Source organism: Polyodon spathula, chromosome 1, assembly GCF_017654505.1.
Source record: "Polyodon spathula isolate WHYD16114869_AA chromosome 1, ASM1765450v1, whole genome shotgun sequence".
Lineage (NCBI taxonomy): Eukaryota > Metazoa > Chordata > Actinopteri > Acipenseriformes > Polyodontidae > Polyodon > Polyodon spathula.
In genome coordinates this window covers 3,273,744-3,294,253 of record NC_054534.1, presented here as the reverse complement: position 1 = coordinate 3,294,253, position 20,510 = coordinate 3,273,744, and the positions used below count along the sequence as shown (strand labels likewise).

Here is a 20,510-nt window from a genome sequence, read left to right as displayed (position 1 = left end):
CTAACAACAACTTGCAGCTGTATAGAGCCCCAAACTTTGGAATGAGCTACCAGCTGATGTGAGAGAAGCCGAGATTCTGTCTGTTTTTAAAACAAGACTAAAAACATATTTGTTTGAGATGGTATTTTTATAATATGTATATATCAGTATTTTATCTGCATTATATATATATATATATATATATATATATATATATATATATATATATATATATATATATATATAGTTACTGTGCTTACATTTTATATTTCTTAAACTTTTTTCAGACGTTTGGTTTCTTTTATATAAATTTGACTATTTGTCATGTAAAATGCTTTGAGATACACTTGTATGAAGGGCGCTATATAAATTAACTTTGATTTGATTTGATTACAGTCATGTTGAAATCCAGACAGACCACAACACACAATGATACGGGAGGATGTGAGCGATGCCAGGTATGGAAAACAGCTGCTGCACCACTCCACATCTGATCAAACATAGAGTACTGTAGCGCCTGATGATCTTCTCTTGTATTTCTTACAACAGAACAGCAGGTTACCTGTTCCTTGTGTGAAAACCAGCTCTACTGGCTTCGTCAGAGGCTTCCCAGCCCCGGTCCTGAGCACCCCATGTCTCTTCAAAACCAGCTCTACTGGCTTTGTCAGAGCATTCCCAGCCCCGGTCCTGAGCACCCCATGTCTCTTCAAAACCAGCTCTACTGGTTTCGTCAGAGCCTTCCCAACCCCGGTCCTGAGCACCCCATGTCTCTTCAAAACCAGCTCTACTGGCTTCGTCAGAGGCTTCCCAGCCCCGGTCCTGAGCACCCCATGTCTCTTCAAAACAAGCTCTACTGGCTTCGTCAGAGGCTTCCCAGACCCGGTCCTGAGCACCCCATGTCTCTTCAAAACAAGCTCTACTGGCTTCGTCAGAGGCTTCCCAGCCCCGGTCCTGAGCACCCCATGTCTCTTCAAAATCAGCTCTACTGGCTTTGTCAGAGACGTCCCAGCCCTGGTCCTGGGGATCCCATGTGTCAGATTACAAATTAGCTGTAACATTTTATATGAAACTTAAAATCTGTAACTTTTTAGGAGCCAGAAACAATTAAAAAGGTCTAATTAAACAACTTATTAGTTCAATTATAAAGGTTTATCTGGTCATCAGCATTTCACACACACAAAGCACGTACATACACAAGGTTCTCATCATGGTTTAATAATTGCAAAGTACAGAAAAGAGTCAAAATATTTGAATAAAATCATGAGTTTATTACATTATATCCAGGTGCAATAATGTCTTTTTTACATGCCCTTTACAATTGTATTTACAGACTTCATTGAACATAGATTTATCGGCACGTGATTTGAACAGGAGGAGGGTGGGTGTTTCGACCTGGCTCGTAGGATTCTCCAGACAAGCTCAAAGCAGGTAAAGACATACTTCTGAGAACAACGATAGTAAAATGACATTTGAACCCACTTACTCTTTAAACTTTATTGAATGTGTTTCAGTAACACAGTCAGAAACAGGTTTGATCCTCCACAACCTTACAAACTAGGAGGTGTTATAAATATATTAATATATTATATTATATATATATGTATATATATATATATATATATAATATATATATATATATATATATATATATATATATATATATATATATATATATATATACACATATATATATATAAACACATAACAATTTACTCAGCAAAAACTGAGTGTAAAATGATGTAAAATGTTAGCCAAAAGTGGATCTAATTCAAATTGGAGAGTACCCAAGTATGTCCATTAAACACAGATTAGATGGTTCATGACAGCACGTGGGTTTCGTTGGGTTATGCACCCAGAGTAAGCCGATCACAATCTGTGAACAGCAGGCGAGTGCTGAACCTTGCTGTGCCCTGAGGAGGTGAAACATGCCAGGTAAACAGACACGAGTCACCAGGGTTACAATATATGCAGATAAGACGCCACTGTGGCTCCACCAGAGAATTAGCAACGTGTGCTAAACACAGAGGAGCTGGAGTCAACATGGCAAACACAGGGAAGCAGTTTCATACACTTCTATTCTGTGGCAAACACACTCTCTGGATTCAGATTAATCCACCATCTCTTAAAAGCACAACAAGAAACCTAAACACGTACAGGGAGATTACATTTCCTACATTCACTGTTTAAATTAGGAACAGTCCCATACTTGTTACATACCAATTGTACCATAATCATTCAATATTCCCCACACAGTCAAATTGATGTGTGTCCTATTAAAAATAATGCATTAAAAACTAACACAAAAAATAAAACCTAACTTAGGCATGGTAATAAAGTAACTACTGTTAAGAGTGCCGTTAACATTTGTGTTGATCCCTTTCTATAGAATGATCCTATTAAAATAAATATATTGTGCTTCTCATATACAGACCAGAGCAGCTATCTTTGTGGAAAAGGTAACCCCCCTCCCCTCCAACATCACGCCAAGCTACTGCAGATGCAGGTTAACCCTTACAACCCTCTCCTCTCAATTTATTTTTCCTTTGCAAGCCAGCCTCAAAAGCCATCATTTTCACACACGATTGAAATCTGTTGCCAGACTAATCTATAATATAATATTGTGTTTGGCACAAGGAATAGTGTTTCACATTAAGAGAGCTTTCCGCTATATTAAAATAGACAGAGATCATTAGTTACTATTGCTACTATAATTAACCCTTCCACTTGATTTGATTTGCACAGTACTGTTCATACCTGACCCATGCCTGACTCGTAGATCTCATGGGCAGTATGCAGTAAAACTGCTTGCTGGCTGATTAGAGGCTGAACAGCCTATCTGGCATCTTATTCAAATCAGACAGGTCATGGGAGAGGCCAAATGTTATGGCAGCTGGTCCCCCAACTGTATGGTAAACAGAAGGCATGTCTCAGTTACACACCATCAATGACGTATTCATTGATTAACAATAATAAATTCTACATACACATTTTCAATATGCTTTCGACCAGCTAACACGCACATTGAGTTAGCCACCCCAGTTAACAGCTCATTTTAAGATGAGTCCCAGACCTGTCGCCCAGTGCAATGTCAGAAATGATACTGAACATTGCTGATCACTCCTGATCGAGTCCTTGCCCAGCCTGAGATGTTCTTTTCTTGGAGGCACCTCACAGGCTCTGTCTCGCTGGCTTGGCAGCTCATTGCGCCTGTTGCTGCTTCTATCCTTGTCTTCGCTGATATCAGAAACGGTTGTGTTGTCTTGCGAAGGCAGCGCTTCCCCCGATAGACAGGGAGGCTGCGTGTCTTTCTTATTTCAGAGTTCTCCCCTGACGTTATGTAAGCCCTCGTCAGGTTTGTGACAACTCGTTCCAGGACAGTGCTGCTGGCTCTGGGGCTCGTGGCAGCATTGATTTGTGCCGCTCTCCACGGCTGAATCAGCATTTCCAAGAGTATTTGCGCCTTTCATCTGTTTGATGTGTCCTTCCAGCTTTTCAGCATTGTGAGCCAGCATGTAGCTGACCTTCCTCTGATGTGCCAAAGCCTCCTCCTTGTCATTGAGCTGGAACACAATGATCACAGCAGGCATTAGAGCGACATACTGAACAATTACACTTGAACAATAATCACTCCAACCCTGTGAACAAAGGGAAGCAGGTAATTATGCCAAGACCCCCGCTGAATGAGACACCTCTGCCTGCCATAAAACTGATTTTATCAGTTTTTAAATTAGGAACACTAGACTAAGCAACTTGTTCTAGTAATTAAAAACAATATCTTCATACTCCCCATAGATCGTAATGAAATGAGTTGTTACAGTTGCATCCGAGAATGAAAGGGATTTATAATATCAAGTTTCAGGGTTCTAATCTTCCATCTAGTCTTCCATCGCTGAAAGCTCAAGACTCTTCCATATAACTAGAAGATCAATGCAGAGACACTGCAAGCATCATCCAATTCAGCACAGTAAGAAGTACCTCTCTTTGCTTGTTATATATTTGCAGTCACTGAAAAGATTGTATTTTTTTACTGAAACAGGTTTGTGTTCAGTAAAGCACAGCGCTATTTAGTTAACAATTAACAGTAAATAATTGCCTGCTACACTAACATTAGAGGCCACCTCTTCGGCAGGGCACAGTGCCAAGAAGCTGACAGACATACAAACCAGATCCAACAGCATTCGCAGGATCTCCACGGGGTCATCCAGCGCCTCCAGCTTTCCACAGTCTGCACTGGAACCCAGTATCCCCTTCAGCTTCTGCCCCACGGTGAGAGTGCCCGCTGTCAAACAATAGAGTACTGTTACATTGACTCTTCTAACAGCACAGACCTGGACACAGGGCTAGGAAAGAGAACTCACTCCACCTGCAGAGCACTCCACTGGTATAAGAGAACTCCACTCAGCCCTGCAGAGTACTCCACTGGTATAAGAAAAGAGAACTCCACTCACACCTGCAGAGTGCTCCACTGCTATAAGAGAACTCCACTCACACCTGCAGAGCGCTCCACTGGTATAAAAGAACTCCACTCACACCTGCAGAGCACTCCACTGGTATAAGAGAACTCCACTCACACCTGCAGAGCGCTCCACTGGTATAAGAGAACTCCACTCACACCTGCAGAGCGCTCCACTGGTATAAGAGAACTCCACTCACACCTGCAGAGCGCTCCACTGGTATAAGAGAACTCCACTCACACCTGCAGAGCTCCACTGGTATAAGAGAACTCCACTGGTATAAGAGAACTCCACTCACACCTGCAGAGCGCTCCACTGGTATAAGAGAACTCCACTCACACCTGCAGAGCGCTCCACTGGTATAAGAGAACTCCACTCACACCTGCAGAGCGCTCCACTGGTATAAGAGAACTCCACTCACACCTGCAGAGCGCTCCACTGGTATAAGAGAACTCCACTCACCCCTGCAGAGCGCTCCACTGGTATAAGAGAACTCCACTCACACCTGCAGAGCACTCCACTGGTATAAGAAAAGAGATCTCCACTCACACCTGCAGAGCACTCCACTGGTATAAGAGAACTCCACTCAGCCCTGCAGAGCGCTCCACTGCTATAAGAGAAGAGAACTCCACTCACACCTGCAGAACGCTCCACTGGTATAAGAAAAGAGATCTCCACTCACACCTGCAGAGCGCTCCACTGGTATAAGAGAACTCCACTCACACCTGCAGAGCACTCCACTGGTATAAGAGAACTCCACTCACCCCTGCAGAGCGCTCCACTGCTATAAGAGAAGAGAACTCCACTCACACCTGCAGAGCGCTCCACTGGTATAAGAAAAGAGAACTCCACTCACACCTGCAGAGCACTCCACTGGTATAAGAAAAGAGAACTCCACTCACACCTGCAGAGCGCTCCACTGGTATAAGAAAAGAGAACTCCACTCACACCTGCAGAGCACTCCACTGGTATAAGAAAAGAGAACTCCACTCACACCTGCAGAGCGCTCCACTGGTATAAGAAAAGAGAACTCCACTCACACCTGCAGAGCGCTCCACTGGTATAAGAGAAGAGAACTCCACTCACACCTGCAGAGCGCTCCACTGCTATAAGAAAAGAGAACTCCACTCACACCTGCAGAGCACTCCACTGGTATAAGAGAAGAGAACTCCACTCACACCTGCAGAGCACTCCACTGGTATAAGAGAAGAGAACTCCACTCACACCTGCAGAGCGCTCCACTGGTATAAGAGAAGAGAACTCCACTCACACCTGCAGAGCACTCCACTGGTATAAGAGAACTCCACTCACACCTGCAGAACGCTCCACTGCTATAAGAGAAGAGAACTCCACTCACACCTACAAAGCGCTCCACTGGTGGTCAACTCTGTCTAAGAGAACACTTTGCTTGCTTCCCGAAGACTGTTCTCTTAGCCGGAGACTACTGTATACCTTTGATTAGGACAGACATGTCATTTTTAGAATACTGTATTTACATTTCCAGAACCTTCCAATACCAATCGCTTGACAAAGTACTAGGTATTTTACATTATAATTCAATAATACAGAGCATTAATAAAACATGTCGAATGTTCAAATAGCGATACATTTAAAAAACTATCCAATTCATTACATTGCTTCCAGTAAGATTCCTCAAGCTGATTGTGGGGAAGCAAAATTAAATATTATGGACATATTCAAAGTATCCTTTAATAACAAAGGCATGTGTCCATGCTTGGCCATCTCCCAGTCACTACATGAGAACACAACGGTCACTCCCATTGAGTGTTTACCTTCGCCATTGACCTTCTTTGCTCTTGAGGTTTCCTTCCTGAGGAAGGGGTCTGCCTCCATCAGTCGCAGAGTCTGGTCAGTGCGGCGCTTCAGCTGCTGCTCGAAAGCAATTCGGAATGCGTCCGCCATCACAAAGGCTTCCTCTTTCCACTTCCTCTGTGTGTCGAGCTGAGAGAGAGAGAGAGAGACAGACAGACAGACAGACACAGAGAGAGAGAGAGAGAGAGAGAGACACAGACAGACAGAGAGAGAGAGAGAAAGAGGGAGGACAACCATGTGGTAAACATGTTCTCCCCTTTAATGCTTAATTGGTTTGAGCAAACTGAGATTCTAAATAAACAGCTGATTATTGCTGGGCATTCACTTCAAAATGAGATCCTTTATGCTCTACACTTTTTTAAGATACCCCCCCCCCCCCCCCCCCCCCCCAGAGGCAATTTAATCATTGAAAAATAATCACATTATAAAGTCATTGTATATCCTTGTGCAATAAACAGTTCTTACTACTTTAATTAGGAATCCTAGTCTGCAACTAATTAAATCTTAAAGTGGTGGAGAAAATCAGAACAACCCCTGAAGACAACCGAGCTGCAGCTTCTTGTTTTTCTTATTTTCTGCATGCAGGATTTAAAGCTAGGTAGCCTCTGGTCATGCTGCTTTATCAGAGACTCACAGCTACACAGGTACGGCCTGGTCTGCACTTGGCTGACAGATCTGCAGGTACCTGAAGCTCTTAACAGCCCAGGCTCATGGCCTCCTGGAGGCTCAGTTGGACGTACCTCTTGTTTGAGCTGCAGGACCTGCGTGCGGCTGGCGGCTGCTGATTTGGCGCAAGGACAGGGCTCCCCTCCACTGACACTGCAGCTGCATGCTCCTAGCACAGCCAGCTAGGGAGGAAAGCAGACTTCATTTACAAAGCATGGAAACACAACAAAGGAAGCATGTCCATCTGCAGTCTACAACACAAACTGCAAACTGACATTATACAAAACTATTGCTTTTTGTTGCACAATTCCTGTTTATAAAGGAATTTACCAGCCTCTGACATTACAATATATGTATAGCCCTTGTGCTCAGCCTATTTATTATTTTTTTTTGTATGGTCAGAGATTACAAATCAGCGCAAGTTGGAGAGACTGGGTTCTCCCGGCCCTCAATCCTAACTGGGGCTGTCAGAGTTCCTGTTTAAATTGAATTGATATTGATCTGCTGCTGATGGAAATGAACGAGTCTGGTCTCGGATCGTTTGAGTCAGCCCCAGTGGCAGGTGCAGAAGTGGCTGGAGTCTCTAATGAGACACATGTTCCTGTTTCTTACTGACCTCTAAAGCTGTTCCCTCTCTAACACTGCTGCTGCTCGGAGGCAAGGACTCTTGAAATATCTTCTGCTCCTTCACACTGAGCATGGCAAGAAGCTCCCGGTGCTGCTGATTCAGATCTGCAATTCAAAGCAAAATAACCTCTGAGCATTCAGCTTTCATTTTATATACACAATTTACACTTACAATATATTAAAAACATCCTTCGGAATAAAATAATGAAGTCCGATGTTTCTGTTTTTACTCCCTGAGCTAAAAGAGCTTGAGAAAGTCATGCTGAATATCCAGTAAGTATCAGGAACTGGATTCAGCTAGGAGGTGTCAGAGTGTGTGTGTGTGTGCGTGCGTGTGTGTATGTATGTGTGTGGATTTACAGTGTGTAAGAACGTACTAAACAGAGATAGGAGTGTTCCAGTGTGTGTGTGTGTCTACAGTGTGTAAGAACATATTAAACAGAGACAAGAAAGTTTACAAACGAAATTCGGCCCATCTTGCTTGTTTGGTTGTTAGTAGCTTATTGATCCCAGAATCTCATCAAGCAGCTTCTTGAAGGATCCCAGGGTGTCAGCTTCAGTAACATTACTGGGAGTTGATTCCAGACCCTCACAATTCTCTGTGTAAAAAAGTGCCTCCTATTTTCTGTTCTGAACGCCCCTTTGTCTAAAATCCATTTGTGACCCCTTGTCCTTGTTTCTTTTTTCAGGTCAAAAAAAGTCCAGTGGGTCAACATTGTCAATACCTTTTAGAATTTGAATGCTTGAATCAGGTCGCCATGTAGTTCTTTGTTCAAGACTGAATAGATTCAATTATTTTACCATGTCTGCATATGACATACCTTTTAAACCCAGAATAATCCTGGTCACTCTTCTCTGCGCTCTTTCTAGAGCAGCAATATCCTTTTTGTAGTGAGGTGACCAGAACTTAACACAATATTCTAGATGAGGTCTTACTAATGCATTGTAAAGTTTTAACATTACTTCCCCTGATTTAAATTCAACACAATATATCCAAGCATCTTGTTGACCTTTTTTTTACAGCTTCCCCACATTGTCTAGACGAAGATATTTCTGAGTCAATATAAACTCCTAGGTCTTTTTCATAGATTCCTTCTTCAATTTCAGTATCTCCAATATGATATTTATAACAGGACAGGGGTGTTGAGAGGTACGGAGTAAAATGAACCAAACAAACAAGTCTAAACCTCAGCCATAAACGAAGAAACCCTGTTTTACACTCACAATGTTAACAGTGTCTACTGAGAAAGAAAGAGTAATAATAGAAAATTCTCCCCCACTGCACTAATCTTCTCCTGGCATTGCCAAAATACACACACACGACTTTTTCCCCTCAGTATTTAAGAAATAAGTAACTAAATGTGATGGAAAACTATACTTCAGACTCTTTACTTAATGTGCCCCCATGTGAGAGTGTATATTTCTGCTACCTATACAAGTACAGATCTGTCATACATAACCAACCCAACTAGCCAGATCTATTCATTCAGTTTCAATCAAAAGTCTGTTTTTCTGTATAAAATACAGCTTGATACTCCTGATAAGTAGCCAATGACTAAAAGGAATCTCAGCATCACAATGTAGCAACAACAGGAACGAAACAACCAATACAAGAAAGGTATGGAAAAGAAAGGTTCTCAGTGGAGCAGGTTGTCATCTTGTCTCCAGGACTGTTCGAGACTGGATCCTGTGAACTGGAACATTTCGATGCAGTTTACTTAAAGGAAATGTTGAGAGGTATAACTGAGTTTCTTCAGGGGATCCTTATTGGTGCACCAGCAATGACATCAGAGGACAAAACTGCAGGTCACTGCAAAGGGTATTATGCACAGTAAAGAAAACTGGTGTATTGAGATGCAAGAGAGATATATAACGATTTTAATATTCAAAATGGCAGGTAAGAGACTAAATATTACATCCCAGAAAAGGTGAAACGTGCGCAAAACAAAAGGTAGGCAAAAGTAAACTTCCATACCTCAGCATTTACTTGAAATAGGGTTTTCTGATTAACTTACAAGAATTTTCTAACTTCAGCTCCTGCAGCTGGCTTGCATTCACCTCCAGGGCCCCTCTTAGGGTCTCACTTTCACTGCACACCCTATCAAAAACAAACCCACACACAGGAATGCCATGACTACAGGACAACATGTTCTCTGAAGTTAGACAGAGATAACTATAGGGAAAAAATCTAAACTCAACAAAACACAGATTCACTTAGGATGATTGAAAAAAACAACCAAATGAAAGAGGAAGGGCAACAAACAATTCAAATATGACATGAAGCGACAGGTGCATGTCAATTCTAAATGCTACATGCTGGTGTTTTAAAACAGAAAGCTGTAATGTCATTATGTTAAGCGACTGCTACAGCTGTACCTGATTGCACAGCACTGGAACAACAACAAATGCATAATTTATCTGTTATAAATATTAACATGAAGGGCGGAAAAGAGTCACAGGAAGCTGTTGCTATGAAGTACAAATGCTTGTCTCGTGTGATCTGCTTACTGTAGCCTGGAACTGTTGAATCTGAAACGATTACATCCACATATACGAGTGTACAAAACTAATCAGTCATGGGAATGACTAAATGGGGCAAAGCCATGGGAATCTCCGTTATACAAACACAAATAAAAGAGTAGATTGTAAGGCTGAGCGTGAGTCTATAAGGAGGTCAGTACATCACAAACCTCTGGTATTTCTCCTTCCAGGACTGCTCGATGTTCTTGAACTGCACTTGGTTGAATGCAATTTCCCACTGCAGCGCATTTACTTCCTGCAAACAGAAGAAGGAAAATGTAAAACAGCAAATTAATATGTTGGAATCAAAGAGTGGCAGTGTTTAGGGTTTGCAGGGTGATCAGGATTACTAAGGAAAGATTGTACACTGTTGTTCATGCTGCCCTGGAAACGAGCAGTCAATGACTCAAATGCATTCTCAGATGCAAGGCCTAGTGGCGGCAGCAGCTTTGCAATAAAACTGGCAGGAAAGGGTTAATTTTTCTTTTATGGAGAGCGGGTGTCAGCGAGCTACTGGCCACTGGAGGACAAAGGCCAGCCCTGCAGGTGTCTGCCTAAGTTCACTAGGCGCCTGGCCGGTAGGGTCAGCTATAGCACGTTGAGCAGAAACAGTCCCTGCCAGTTTTGCCTCCCGAACCTGCTGGAGCCTGACAGCCGATATTGTATCCCTCCGGAATCACCAGCAGAGACTGGTGACTTCACACAGCCAGGATGCAAACCTGCACTCACCTGACTAAGACACCCTGCACACACACGCCCTGCTTTTACCAGGTTAGCCTCTCGGGGACCCCCCCCCCCCCCCCATGGTCGAACTTGACTTGAATCACAAAATACACAGGTGTAGCGAATAGGAAGCCGACATCCCAGAGTTTAATATGGCAAGTTAAATGAACAGAACCAAGCTTTTGTTCAATCTTCCTTAATTATATTGTTGGCTTGTTACAGAAGAGAAAAATAAATAAATCAGGGGCCAGTTCCTCAAGAATGCAAGCAGCAGGAAATGCGTTAGTCAGAGGAAAACCAAAAAAGTAACAAAAATAAGAGATACCTTTTCTAAGACCTTATTTCTTTCTTCGCTTTTCTGAATCAGGGTTTTAGTGTGTGTGGTAGCTTTGTCAAACACAGCCTATTGCAGGAGAATCAAAAATAAAAAGCAAATCACATATTTTTACAGAGTATAACACGAATCTGAATTAGGAAAATAAGAATCTATGTAATGCAATTAAGAGTATTCCTATATGTTTTCCGGAATTAGTTTTGCGTGACTGGAAATCGGAATGTCTTCTCAATTCCTGGGTGCATGTGTAACGGACAGTGTCGTGGGATCCTCTGCGGTTCTGGATTCTGATAAAAGCTCTACAGTCACATCTGCAGACGAGCCTGCCTCTTTAGCAAAGCGGGTAAGACGCTTGCTTTAGAAGTGTGGTCTCCGGTTGGTGCCCTGCCTCCATCGTTACTCTATTGAAAGTACTACTGAAATGACAAAGGCATGGACAGAGATCTGGATGCTGTACCCGGCTCTGCAGTATCTTCAAGGCTTCGTATTTTCCTTCAAGCTGCCGTTGGGTCACTTCAAGTTCACGCCTCAGGATCTCTGCCTCCTGCCAGAGACAACAGTCATTCATCTTTCATTAGCAACTGACCTAACTCGTACCAGGAGTCATGCAACAGGCAACACCTAAAGGGAAACTACAGAAGCACTACAGATCTACATTTTCATAATATTTCATTTCCTACCTGTTTAATACCCTATTGGTTGTATTGCTGTTTCTGTTTAGGTCGATAGTGCCTTCTGAAAGGTCACTTGCAAAATCTGAAAAAATGGAAAACTCAACAAAAAACTTGAACTCATGTAAGAGCGCTTCATGAAAATCTATTCAGCCAGGTTTTGTTTTGCATGCTTGTTAGCAGGTCCTAAGTAAAGTACAGTGCATTACAGTGCAGTGCGCAAACAGATAAACCATACATACAGATTTATGTATTATACTGCGATTGCAAATCTGAGCTGGGGGACATGTAGAAACTGTTTATTTACTTTCAACAAATCAAGAAAATCAATTGAAAGTGCATTCTTGTGCAAGAGTGATTGTTAAGAGCTCTAAACAGAACAGACCATTGTTCCAAGATTATCAAAACTAGCATCATTACTAGACTATGGGGCTGTCTTTACTTTGCTTCTGTCTGTAAAAAACATGCAGGGGTTATTCTGACCTTAAAATCCCTTACAAGCAGCGTCTTACTGTTCTTCAGATTAATGCATAGCACACAGCTTTTTATTCCTGTTTAATATAATGGCTGTAGTTTACACTCTCGGGATTCTGTTGATTCAGCTCTTCCAAGGGTTCGGCCATGTTTGGGAGAATTACAGAACTCCAGAAGATGTGGAATTGTTTCCATCATAGTAGAAGATGGAATTATCTTTCCTCCTCTGGTTTTAAAGATGGGATTGGGGAATTGTTTAGAAGCTCCTGCCAATGCTTCTCCTTCAGTCCACATTAACAAACACATACATGGATTATTTCTTCTGCTATTGTCCTTTTATTGTTTACCAGGACCACTCCATGGGTAAATGGTTAAATAAATAAAATAAATACATTTCTCTTAGTTTACAAAGACTATGTTTTTAAGATGTTATGTGAACGAGTTGAATTACCTCTGCAACCTCCTGGAGCCTCTGCTTCAGCTCTTCATTGGACAGATCACACATCACATCTGGGGAAACTAAACAAGCATGTCAGTCACACACACGGCTGTAAACCAGAGCTACCAATGTCATGATAATCAACGTGACCTTCATGAACAAGATGCAAGTCATTGTGACAAAAAGACAAGATTCTTGGTGGTAAACCTCCCTCCCGACTTGTGAGGGCGCTAAGTAACAAGAACAGAATACTCTGGACTACTTGACCTGACACTTCGTTCCGAGGGTTAAAAAGAAGTCGCCCATGTAGAAAAATGACGGAGCTTCGGTACACTAACTCATTGACCCGGAAGATAAATAATGTGTCAGCCGCGGCTGCAATCGTTTACCAAGGGGTCATGAGTGACGGTATAAATAGGGGTCGAAGCGATGTTTATCTGTTCCTTCGATTGGTTTAAAAGCATTTTGAACTGTAAGGACAGTGAGAGATCCCGTGTGTAATAAAAACGTTTGTGTGAGTGTTTTTGTTTGTAATTATCTTGTGTTACATATTACTAGACAGCTAAACACGATTCCAGAGCTGTGGCCAGAGACCCGCACAAACCCAGAACAGCACTGCACTCGTATCACAATAAACTGTGTTTGCACCACTAGCACTAATTCACGCACTAACGGACTTGTGTATGTGTTTGTGTTTTGTGTGGGTGTACAATAAAAACAGGACTATTACTTGCGGGACAAACCTGGGGATTATAATTTAAGTAACACACGCTGCTGTATTACTTACCTCCATTATTATTTACTGTTTGTTTCCCCGTCAGGCACTGAACAAAACAAATAAAACAAACCTTTGCACCTGGATTGCAATTGCCTGTTTGTTCCGAATCACCTGCACACTATTAACCACTTTTCCACAGTCATGCATACAAGAGACAGGCAGGTAGACAAGTTCCTCCAGATATTGCCAGATTCTTATCACAAACGTTGTAGCCAGATGCTATCACATTTGGATACATAAAAGTAACCCTTTAAACATACACTCAAAGACAGACCGACCGACAGACAGGCATCTCCTGATATCCCACAGATTTCGGTCAAAACTAAGTTTCATCACAATCTCTTGAGAAGGCTCTTCAAACACGCTTTTCTCTCCAGGCAATTCAGATGGCCAATATGTGAACAGATGTGCTTCAAGACAAATCTAGATACAGTATGCGAACCCTTTATAATTATTTTTTCACGAGATCTTCTGGCTGGGCATATGCAGGTAAACAAACTTAAAAGGCGTTAGTCCCAAGTTTATCCCAGCTATGCAAAATGAAGTCATTTGCATGGTGTTGCTGGATTTGTGTTCCCCCCGGGTGAATTGTGCTGGGTTTACTCATTTCAAGACCTGTCAAGGCAATTGCAAAAACACATTTTGTTCCAATGATTGTTGATTACCTGGTAACCAGGAAGCTGGACGTGGACCAGCAGCCATGGCCACCAGAAGCAAATGCCTTCACTGCTACACAGGCTCCTTTGCAGGAGTGTTTATTAACCTTGTAGCCTCAACAGAATCCATACCAGCATCACCCCACCCAATGCCCATTACATTAGCTTTCCACCAGCTTTGTCCTCTATTCACATTGATTTTAGCAATGTCAATTATTAGGAAAGACATATCTTAGGGTTTTGTTTTTTAAATAAAACAAAATGAAAGATGTTGCAGATGCTTTTCCATTAGACCCCACTACAAACAAATAGAAGAGGCGTCCTTACCCTCACTGTTCAGTCTCCAGCGTCCTGGACGCTTGTCCAGCGACAGACTCTTTTGAAACACAGTGTGCAGGGCGCTGTAAGCCGTCCACTTGAAAGAAACGCTGCTGTTGCTGGAGCCCCTCCTCAGGCGCGCAGCGGGAGCCAGGCCGAGGCCGTCAGGATTCTGGGGTTTCTCACCTTTCTCGTAAATCCCACCAGGCTTCCTGCCCAGCCCATACCCCAGGTCTCCACCAGTCATGTCATCCTCCCTGTCCTCCTCCTCCTGCCTCTGAGGGTCCTGCTGGCCGCTCTGCATCCTCGCCTGGACTCGCCAGCACTTTGAATGTATCGTCAGTGGCCTGAGTACAAGGGGAAATTATCTTGAATAGTTTAATTACAGACATGTCATTAAATTACATTACAGTACAATTACAGTACAGACATTTTATTTTTCAGCAGTTGTAGTATATTTTTACATACACTATATAATTTTATAGTATACTCTCAAATACTACAGTAATGATAAAATTACCATTCTTTATTGCATGTGTGAGAAACACTGAACTTCAAAAGTATTAATATGCTGCTCTCTAGTTTAACTTGTTTGGGTGTTATTTTTAGCACGCATACACTGTAATTATAATAATTAGAGCAAAGTTATAGATAAGGGGGTGCACTGCAAGATGCACCATTCTATTGTAATTCTTGATATGTATTTTTTGTATAAAACTGTAAGTTGCAGAGTAAGGGCATCTGCTAAGAAATAATTGAAGAAGAAGAAAGTTCAGTGGTACTGAATTGTGATACAGTATCTGTATTTGGTTTAATGGCACTAAACAGTTCCGTTTAAAACTGTCCTCCTGGCATTCTTTGCTGTATTTCAGTAAAGAGAAGGAAGAAGAGGGATCAGCACCAGGAGGGTATATTAAGGTCTTGTGTACGTGTTTGTCACGCTATTTAATCCAAAGCCCCTCTATACTCCCTTTACTATCAGTAGATACAGTCATTCACTCTTTCGGTTACTGACGGTTTAGAGTGGTTTTTAAATGTTTTAAAGCTTTATTAACAAAAAGGTATAATATACAACAACATGACTAATACAAAATACACATTTTATAACAAAACTACAGACTGTTCCATTTCATGTTCAATAATAATAATAATAAAGGTTTCTGGCCCATTGCTTTCATTTTATACGAAAATACGAAAGTATATGAGTCCTATCATAAGGAATACATTGCATTGTTCCTCCAAATATCAGCAAATAACGTTTCAATATCTTTCCAAAGAATGTGTGAGAAAACACAGCCATTGCTTGTTTAACAGATTTCTCTTTAGTTTTACGTTAATATGTAGAGTTGTATTACAGGAGTGGTCACCAAAATACAGAGAATTCCTCCTATAAAGAATACTACGAGAACCTTACAGCTGGTTTCACAAACACTGATAAGCAATTGCATTTCTTTAATCAAAGGAACGGTAATGCTTTACCCCATTCAGAGGTGTTCAAAGCTGGCCCTTCCAACGCTGCTCTACAGTGTTCAACTGAACTCATTAAAACTCCATCCAGACCCTAAAGTACTTCATTATATAATGTTGCCTGTTAAACATGGAGTGGAATCGCCCTCCGTGAACGTCAATGAACACCCTGTCCAAGAGTAATTGCTAATCCGGATCTTTGAAACCAGCTGGAAAGGTGCCATACTAATTGGAGATGTTATTTGTGGGTAAAGAGCGTTACGTATCTTTTTCATCTTGAGTTGTAATACGATTGTGAATATTTACAGTGTGTATTTATGTATTACTCTTGTACTTGTCCTCCGTATAAGGCTGTTTGCTCTCTGCGTGCCTCGATAAGCGTCTAACCCGCCAGTTCCAGGATATCCCATTCTCACGCACGGATGTTCCACCTCTTTTTCCTTTGTATTGTTGAAGAAGTTATAAAAGACGTACATGAACAACGAATTGAGGTTTTATGTTTACAGTACTTACCCTTATGCAAAAATAGCCACTATAGGCTACATTAATTTGGAAATTGCATTATGTGGAATCCATTATTACAGTATCAAACGCATTAAAATGCTAAAAACTAAAAGATAATGTAATGAGCAAAGAAGAGTTTACAATTGTTTCTATTGATCGTCATCCTACGAATGATGACTATTACTGTAATTACAGCACTTTCAAGATACAGAACAGAATCTGCGTGCCTTAACATTTCAGTGCCCATTCTTAAATTAAAAATACAGCGAAAGAACACATGTGTCTGACAACACAAATATGAAAGAAAAACAACACTAGCTTATTCACTGGTATCAGTTTAAAGTAAAACAAAGCAGACGCACATTTTAACTTCTACAATAAGCTTTAGATTTGAAAGCTGCTCTTCATTAAAGCCACTCGACGGCTTCACCTGCTGCTACCTGTCGAGCAGGTGTGTTCATCCACTTACCTAGCTGTTCTGTCACAGTGGCAAGTCACCAGTTTAGTAGCGTTCCAATTCTATATGCTTTTAAACTACTCAGTCTTGGGAGGCCTAATTAAAACAAACTACTTGATCACTATTAAAGCAATTTTCAGAAGCAGAGTAATTCGTTTGTACATTTCTGTTTTAAAACGATAGGCGTATCTTTTTTCAAGTAACCAGACGTGTTCTAGCCACTGCGCAAATGCGCACATAGAGCACGATGGGAAGTGTAGTCTTTAGTGTTGTGGCTTGTGCATTATTCCCTTTCTCTCAACAACATTCACCGCGACCCTAGGATTAAGCGGTTACATACCACATCTTAATTGATCATTTTCAATGTATTTTAAACTAATGTCAGCTTTCAAAATTTGATATATTTCTTAACAGTTCATAAATTAATGCAGTTTGTTGATATAACAATGTGTCAATGTCACTGGTGTTACTGCACGGAGGATTGATGTTCTGGTAACAAGAATGCCACAACCTAAATATTCATCATTTCAACATGCCTACTTGTAACATTATTTAAAGGACAACATGTTAAGGACATACTTATGCAAGTTTGATTAAACTATTCAATTACTGTTTATATTAGAGGAAAAATGGGCCAGCTCAAATCGATAAATAGCATGCAATGCAATTTTACACTTACTTTAAAAAAAAAAAAAAAGCAATAATTACAAAAATCTTCTTTTAGAACTGTTAGAAGACATTCCTTTCCTAAACATGCTGAGAAAAAAAATAACAAATAAGATCGCGGTTAACCCATATTTGCATTTTAGGTATGAGTAATACCACTGACAAAAGAGCAGCTTAACCACTATTTGATTAAAAATATTAAAATAACTTAAACTAAAATTAGTTGTATAAGAAAGATAAGATGTTCACAATTGCATTACACAAAACTTTTCATTAATGAATGGTGAGTTTCATTTCCAAGAAATTTTCAGATCCAAAAGCCACCGCATTTGTTGAATGACCCACTAGTGTTGTAAATCAAACCCTGACGCTGGCATCGTGCAAATTCTAATGACTATTATCGATCATTATCGAGTTAAAATGACAGTAACAGTTTAAAGAAACAATAAGTCCTTATGTATAGAAAAACAAAGTCAAATAAATACTGATGTTTTAAGACACGTTTGATAACTACATTGACATTTAAATATAGCACTCTCCAATTTCCAGAATTCCTGCTGTCACTTACCTTGTTTTGTGTAAAATCTGACAAATTTCCACTTTAAACATAACGGTAAATTAGGGGAAAAAAAGCTACATTAACATTATGGCCTATTCACATGGAAATAATTCAATCTCTGATTGTTTTAGTTTTTTTGAATTTGTTGCTAGTTACAATTTATGAATTACGTGGCCCAGTGTGTGCCACCGCTGCAGAGATGCATTTCAATTTTTATGTGGTCATATGTTAATCAAAATGTTACATTACTTTGCATAGCCACTTAGATTTGCATTATCTTCAGTGAATAACTACATAATTTTTCCAAACAGTACCGAGGTAGCCGACCCTTTACTGCAACGGAACTTTCGACAGCAACAACTCCGGTTGATCATTTTATTTTGCGTCTCCAAACTTGAATAGGTATAATCTCTCTTTCACACACGTAACAAGGGTCAACCAGCCTTGTGTTCCTCCACCGGGCTCTGTTTACATACACCCCTCTATAGAGTAGACCTCATCGGTGCGTAGGCCCACCCACCTCAGTGAGTTGGGCATCCACAACAAACAACAGTGTGTTCTCCCAGTGTGTTTCTACCGTGTTTTTAGCTGCCCCCCCACAGTGCTCAGTGCACTCAATATATGCGGTGTTCGGTGCACGGTGAAGACGCAGTCAGTGCAGAACGCTACACCGTAATGATGAGCAAGGCCAGGTTTCATGCCTGCACATCCTGCAGGGCCAAAATCCCTCAGGAGGACAGGCATACCCTGTGTGCCCGGTGCTTGGGCGTCCAGCACGCCACCTTGGCCCTCGAGAGAGAGGTGGCCTGTAGCATCTGTCCAGCTTTTCAGCCCTGGTTGAAGGAAAACCGGTTGAAAGGGCCACGAGGGTGAGTTCCGCGTCCCCTGCATCTGGACAGTAGGTGACTCTCAGAGCTCCAGAGCCCATCCTCCACGGACTGTCCCAGGATCCCCTGCTGGACATTCCCCATGCACAGGCCCCCCGTACTTGCTCCCCAGCTCTGCAAGCGAGACGGGTGAAGCGATCTAAACAGGCCAGGGACATAATGGACCTGAAGGGTCAGATGACCCAGGTCCTGGAGCTCCTGTCTAAACAGACACTGCGACTCCAATGCTGCCCCAAGTACTGTATCCTCCCTCCCCCAGGGGAGATCAGGGTGACTGGAAAGTGGTATCCCAGCTTGTACATGAGGACACACTCTCTATAGTGGCCTCATGGGATGGGGCCCCCTTCTCCTTTGGCATGGAGGTAGGAGGGAAGCCAGAGCCCCCTGCCGAAGCAGAACCCGGCTTCGAGGTTGCCTCGGAAGCCAACGTACCACCACGGTCTAGCTCAACCTCAGCACTTATGAGGCGCGCTGCAGCATTCTTGCAAGTCCTCTGGACGCCAGTGGCAGAACCACGTCAGTCCATATTCCGGACATAGGTGACGGCTTCTCGCCCACAAAAACTCCCAGCCTTCCCAGATTTCATGGAGGAGGTACGCTCAGCTCCAAGTGTGCTGAGGCAGGCTGCACAGCTGCCTCCTTGGAAGGTGCAGAGAAACTGGGCCTGGCGGGGTTTCCCCCAGTAGACTCCACCATCACAGTCTTGGTCAAGGTTCCGCCGGTGTGCACTAACCAGCAATGCAGGGTGATGGAGACACACCTCAAGAGGGCGTAAGCAGCAGAAGCACAGGTAACCCGCCTGGCAAACACGGCAGGTATACTGACAACCTACATGGACACCGTACTGCATGAGACCCCGTTTCCAGAGCCTGTGGCCACGGAGTTACGCCTCATGTCGACCACACTGCTCCAGATCATTGGTCTCCGGGGCAAGTCCTTGGAAGGAGCCTGGCTAGTTTGGTTGTGGCTCGTAGACAGCTGTGGATGTCGCAAGCAAGGGTTCCCGACATGGATAAGGCTGCGGTCCTAGATGCGTCAATATCCCCGAGACATAGTTTTGGGTCAGCCGTGGAAGAGATTCTGCAGCGATCCCGGCAGGTGGCCGAGTTACTCCCTCCCCGCGCTTCTGCGTGGGGCAGGTCGAACTGCTGACAAGCTCCTCTGACATGGACTGTCACCAGGACAGTTCCGGTTCCTACGGCGCTGCTGGGTGACCTGAGGCACCGCCTACAGGGCACAACTACAGCGAACAACCAGGCCCTCCCAAGAGTCAGATGGAACGCAGGTCGTGGCCAGCCCACACACCAGCGTCCCAGGAGGCAGTTCCAGGGCCACTGCCCTAGACAGCCACCCCAAACTGCCCCACCACAACCTCAGCAGGGCCCCTGAAGACTTGTAGCCTCAGACCCCCTTTTCGACACACCAGCTGTATTACTGGTGCACTTGCACCTCGGATATGGACCTGGGCACCGTGTGCATTTGGGAATGTTTTGGGAAG

At 42.6% G+C, this 20,510-nt stretch overlaps 1 protein-coding gene across 2 annotated transcripts; it reads right to left on the bottom strand.

Moving 5' to 3' along the window:
- Positions 1–1,665: 1,665 nt before the first annotated feature.
- On the bottom strand, positions 1,666–17,112 carry LOC121312767 (coiled-coil domain-containing protein 125-like). 2 transcript variants are annotated; one of them, XM_041244512.1, is made up of 12 exons: positions 16,913–17,112; positions 14,482–14,819; positions 12,733–12,800; positions 11,594–11,680; positions 11,128–11,205; positions 10,250–10,335; positions 9,575–9,657; positions 7,549–7,664; positions 7,007–7,114; positions 6,227–6,395; positions 4,143–4,258; positions 1,666–3,539 (listed from the first exon to the last, which is right to left on the bottom strand). In XM_041244512.1, exons 2-12 carry the CDS (start codon positions 14,774–14,776, stop codon positions 3,294–3,296), a joined length of 1,452 nt encoding a protein of 483 aa, XP_041100446.1. In that variant the 5' UTR covers positions 14,777–14,819; positions 16,913–17,112; the 3' UTR covers positions 1,666–3,293. The 2 variants fall into 2 exon arrangements, with proteins under 2 accessions (XP_041100446.1, XP_041100454.1); XM_041244520.1 differs by having other exon boundaries at positions 3,446–3,539; positions 4,139–4,258.
- Between the last annotated feature and the right edge of the window lie 3,398 nt (positions 17,113–20,510).

Bases quoted from the DNA above. Each gene is read 5' to 3' on its own strand.
- LOC121312767 (XM_041244512.1), bottom strand. From the start codon at position 14,776: ATGCAGAGCGGCCAGCAGGACCCTCAGAGGCAGGAGGAGGAGGACAGG. The intron at 11,681-12,732 runs GTAATTCAACTC...TGTCTCTGGCAG, and splicing joins GGCTCCAGGAGGTTGCAGAG to GAGGCAGAGATCCTGAGGCG. The intron at 9,658-10,249 runs GTTTGTGATGTA...TGTTTTTGATAG, and splicing joins TGGAAGGAGAAATACCAGAG to GGTGTGCAGTGAAAGTGAGA.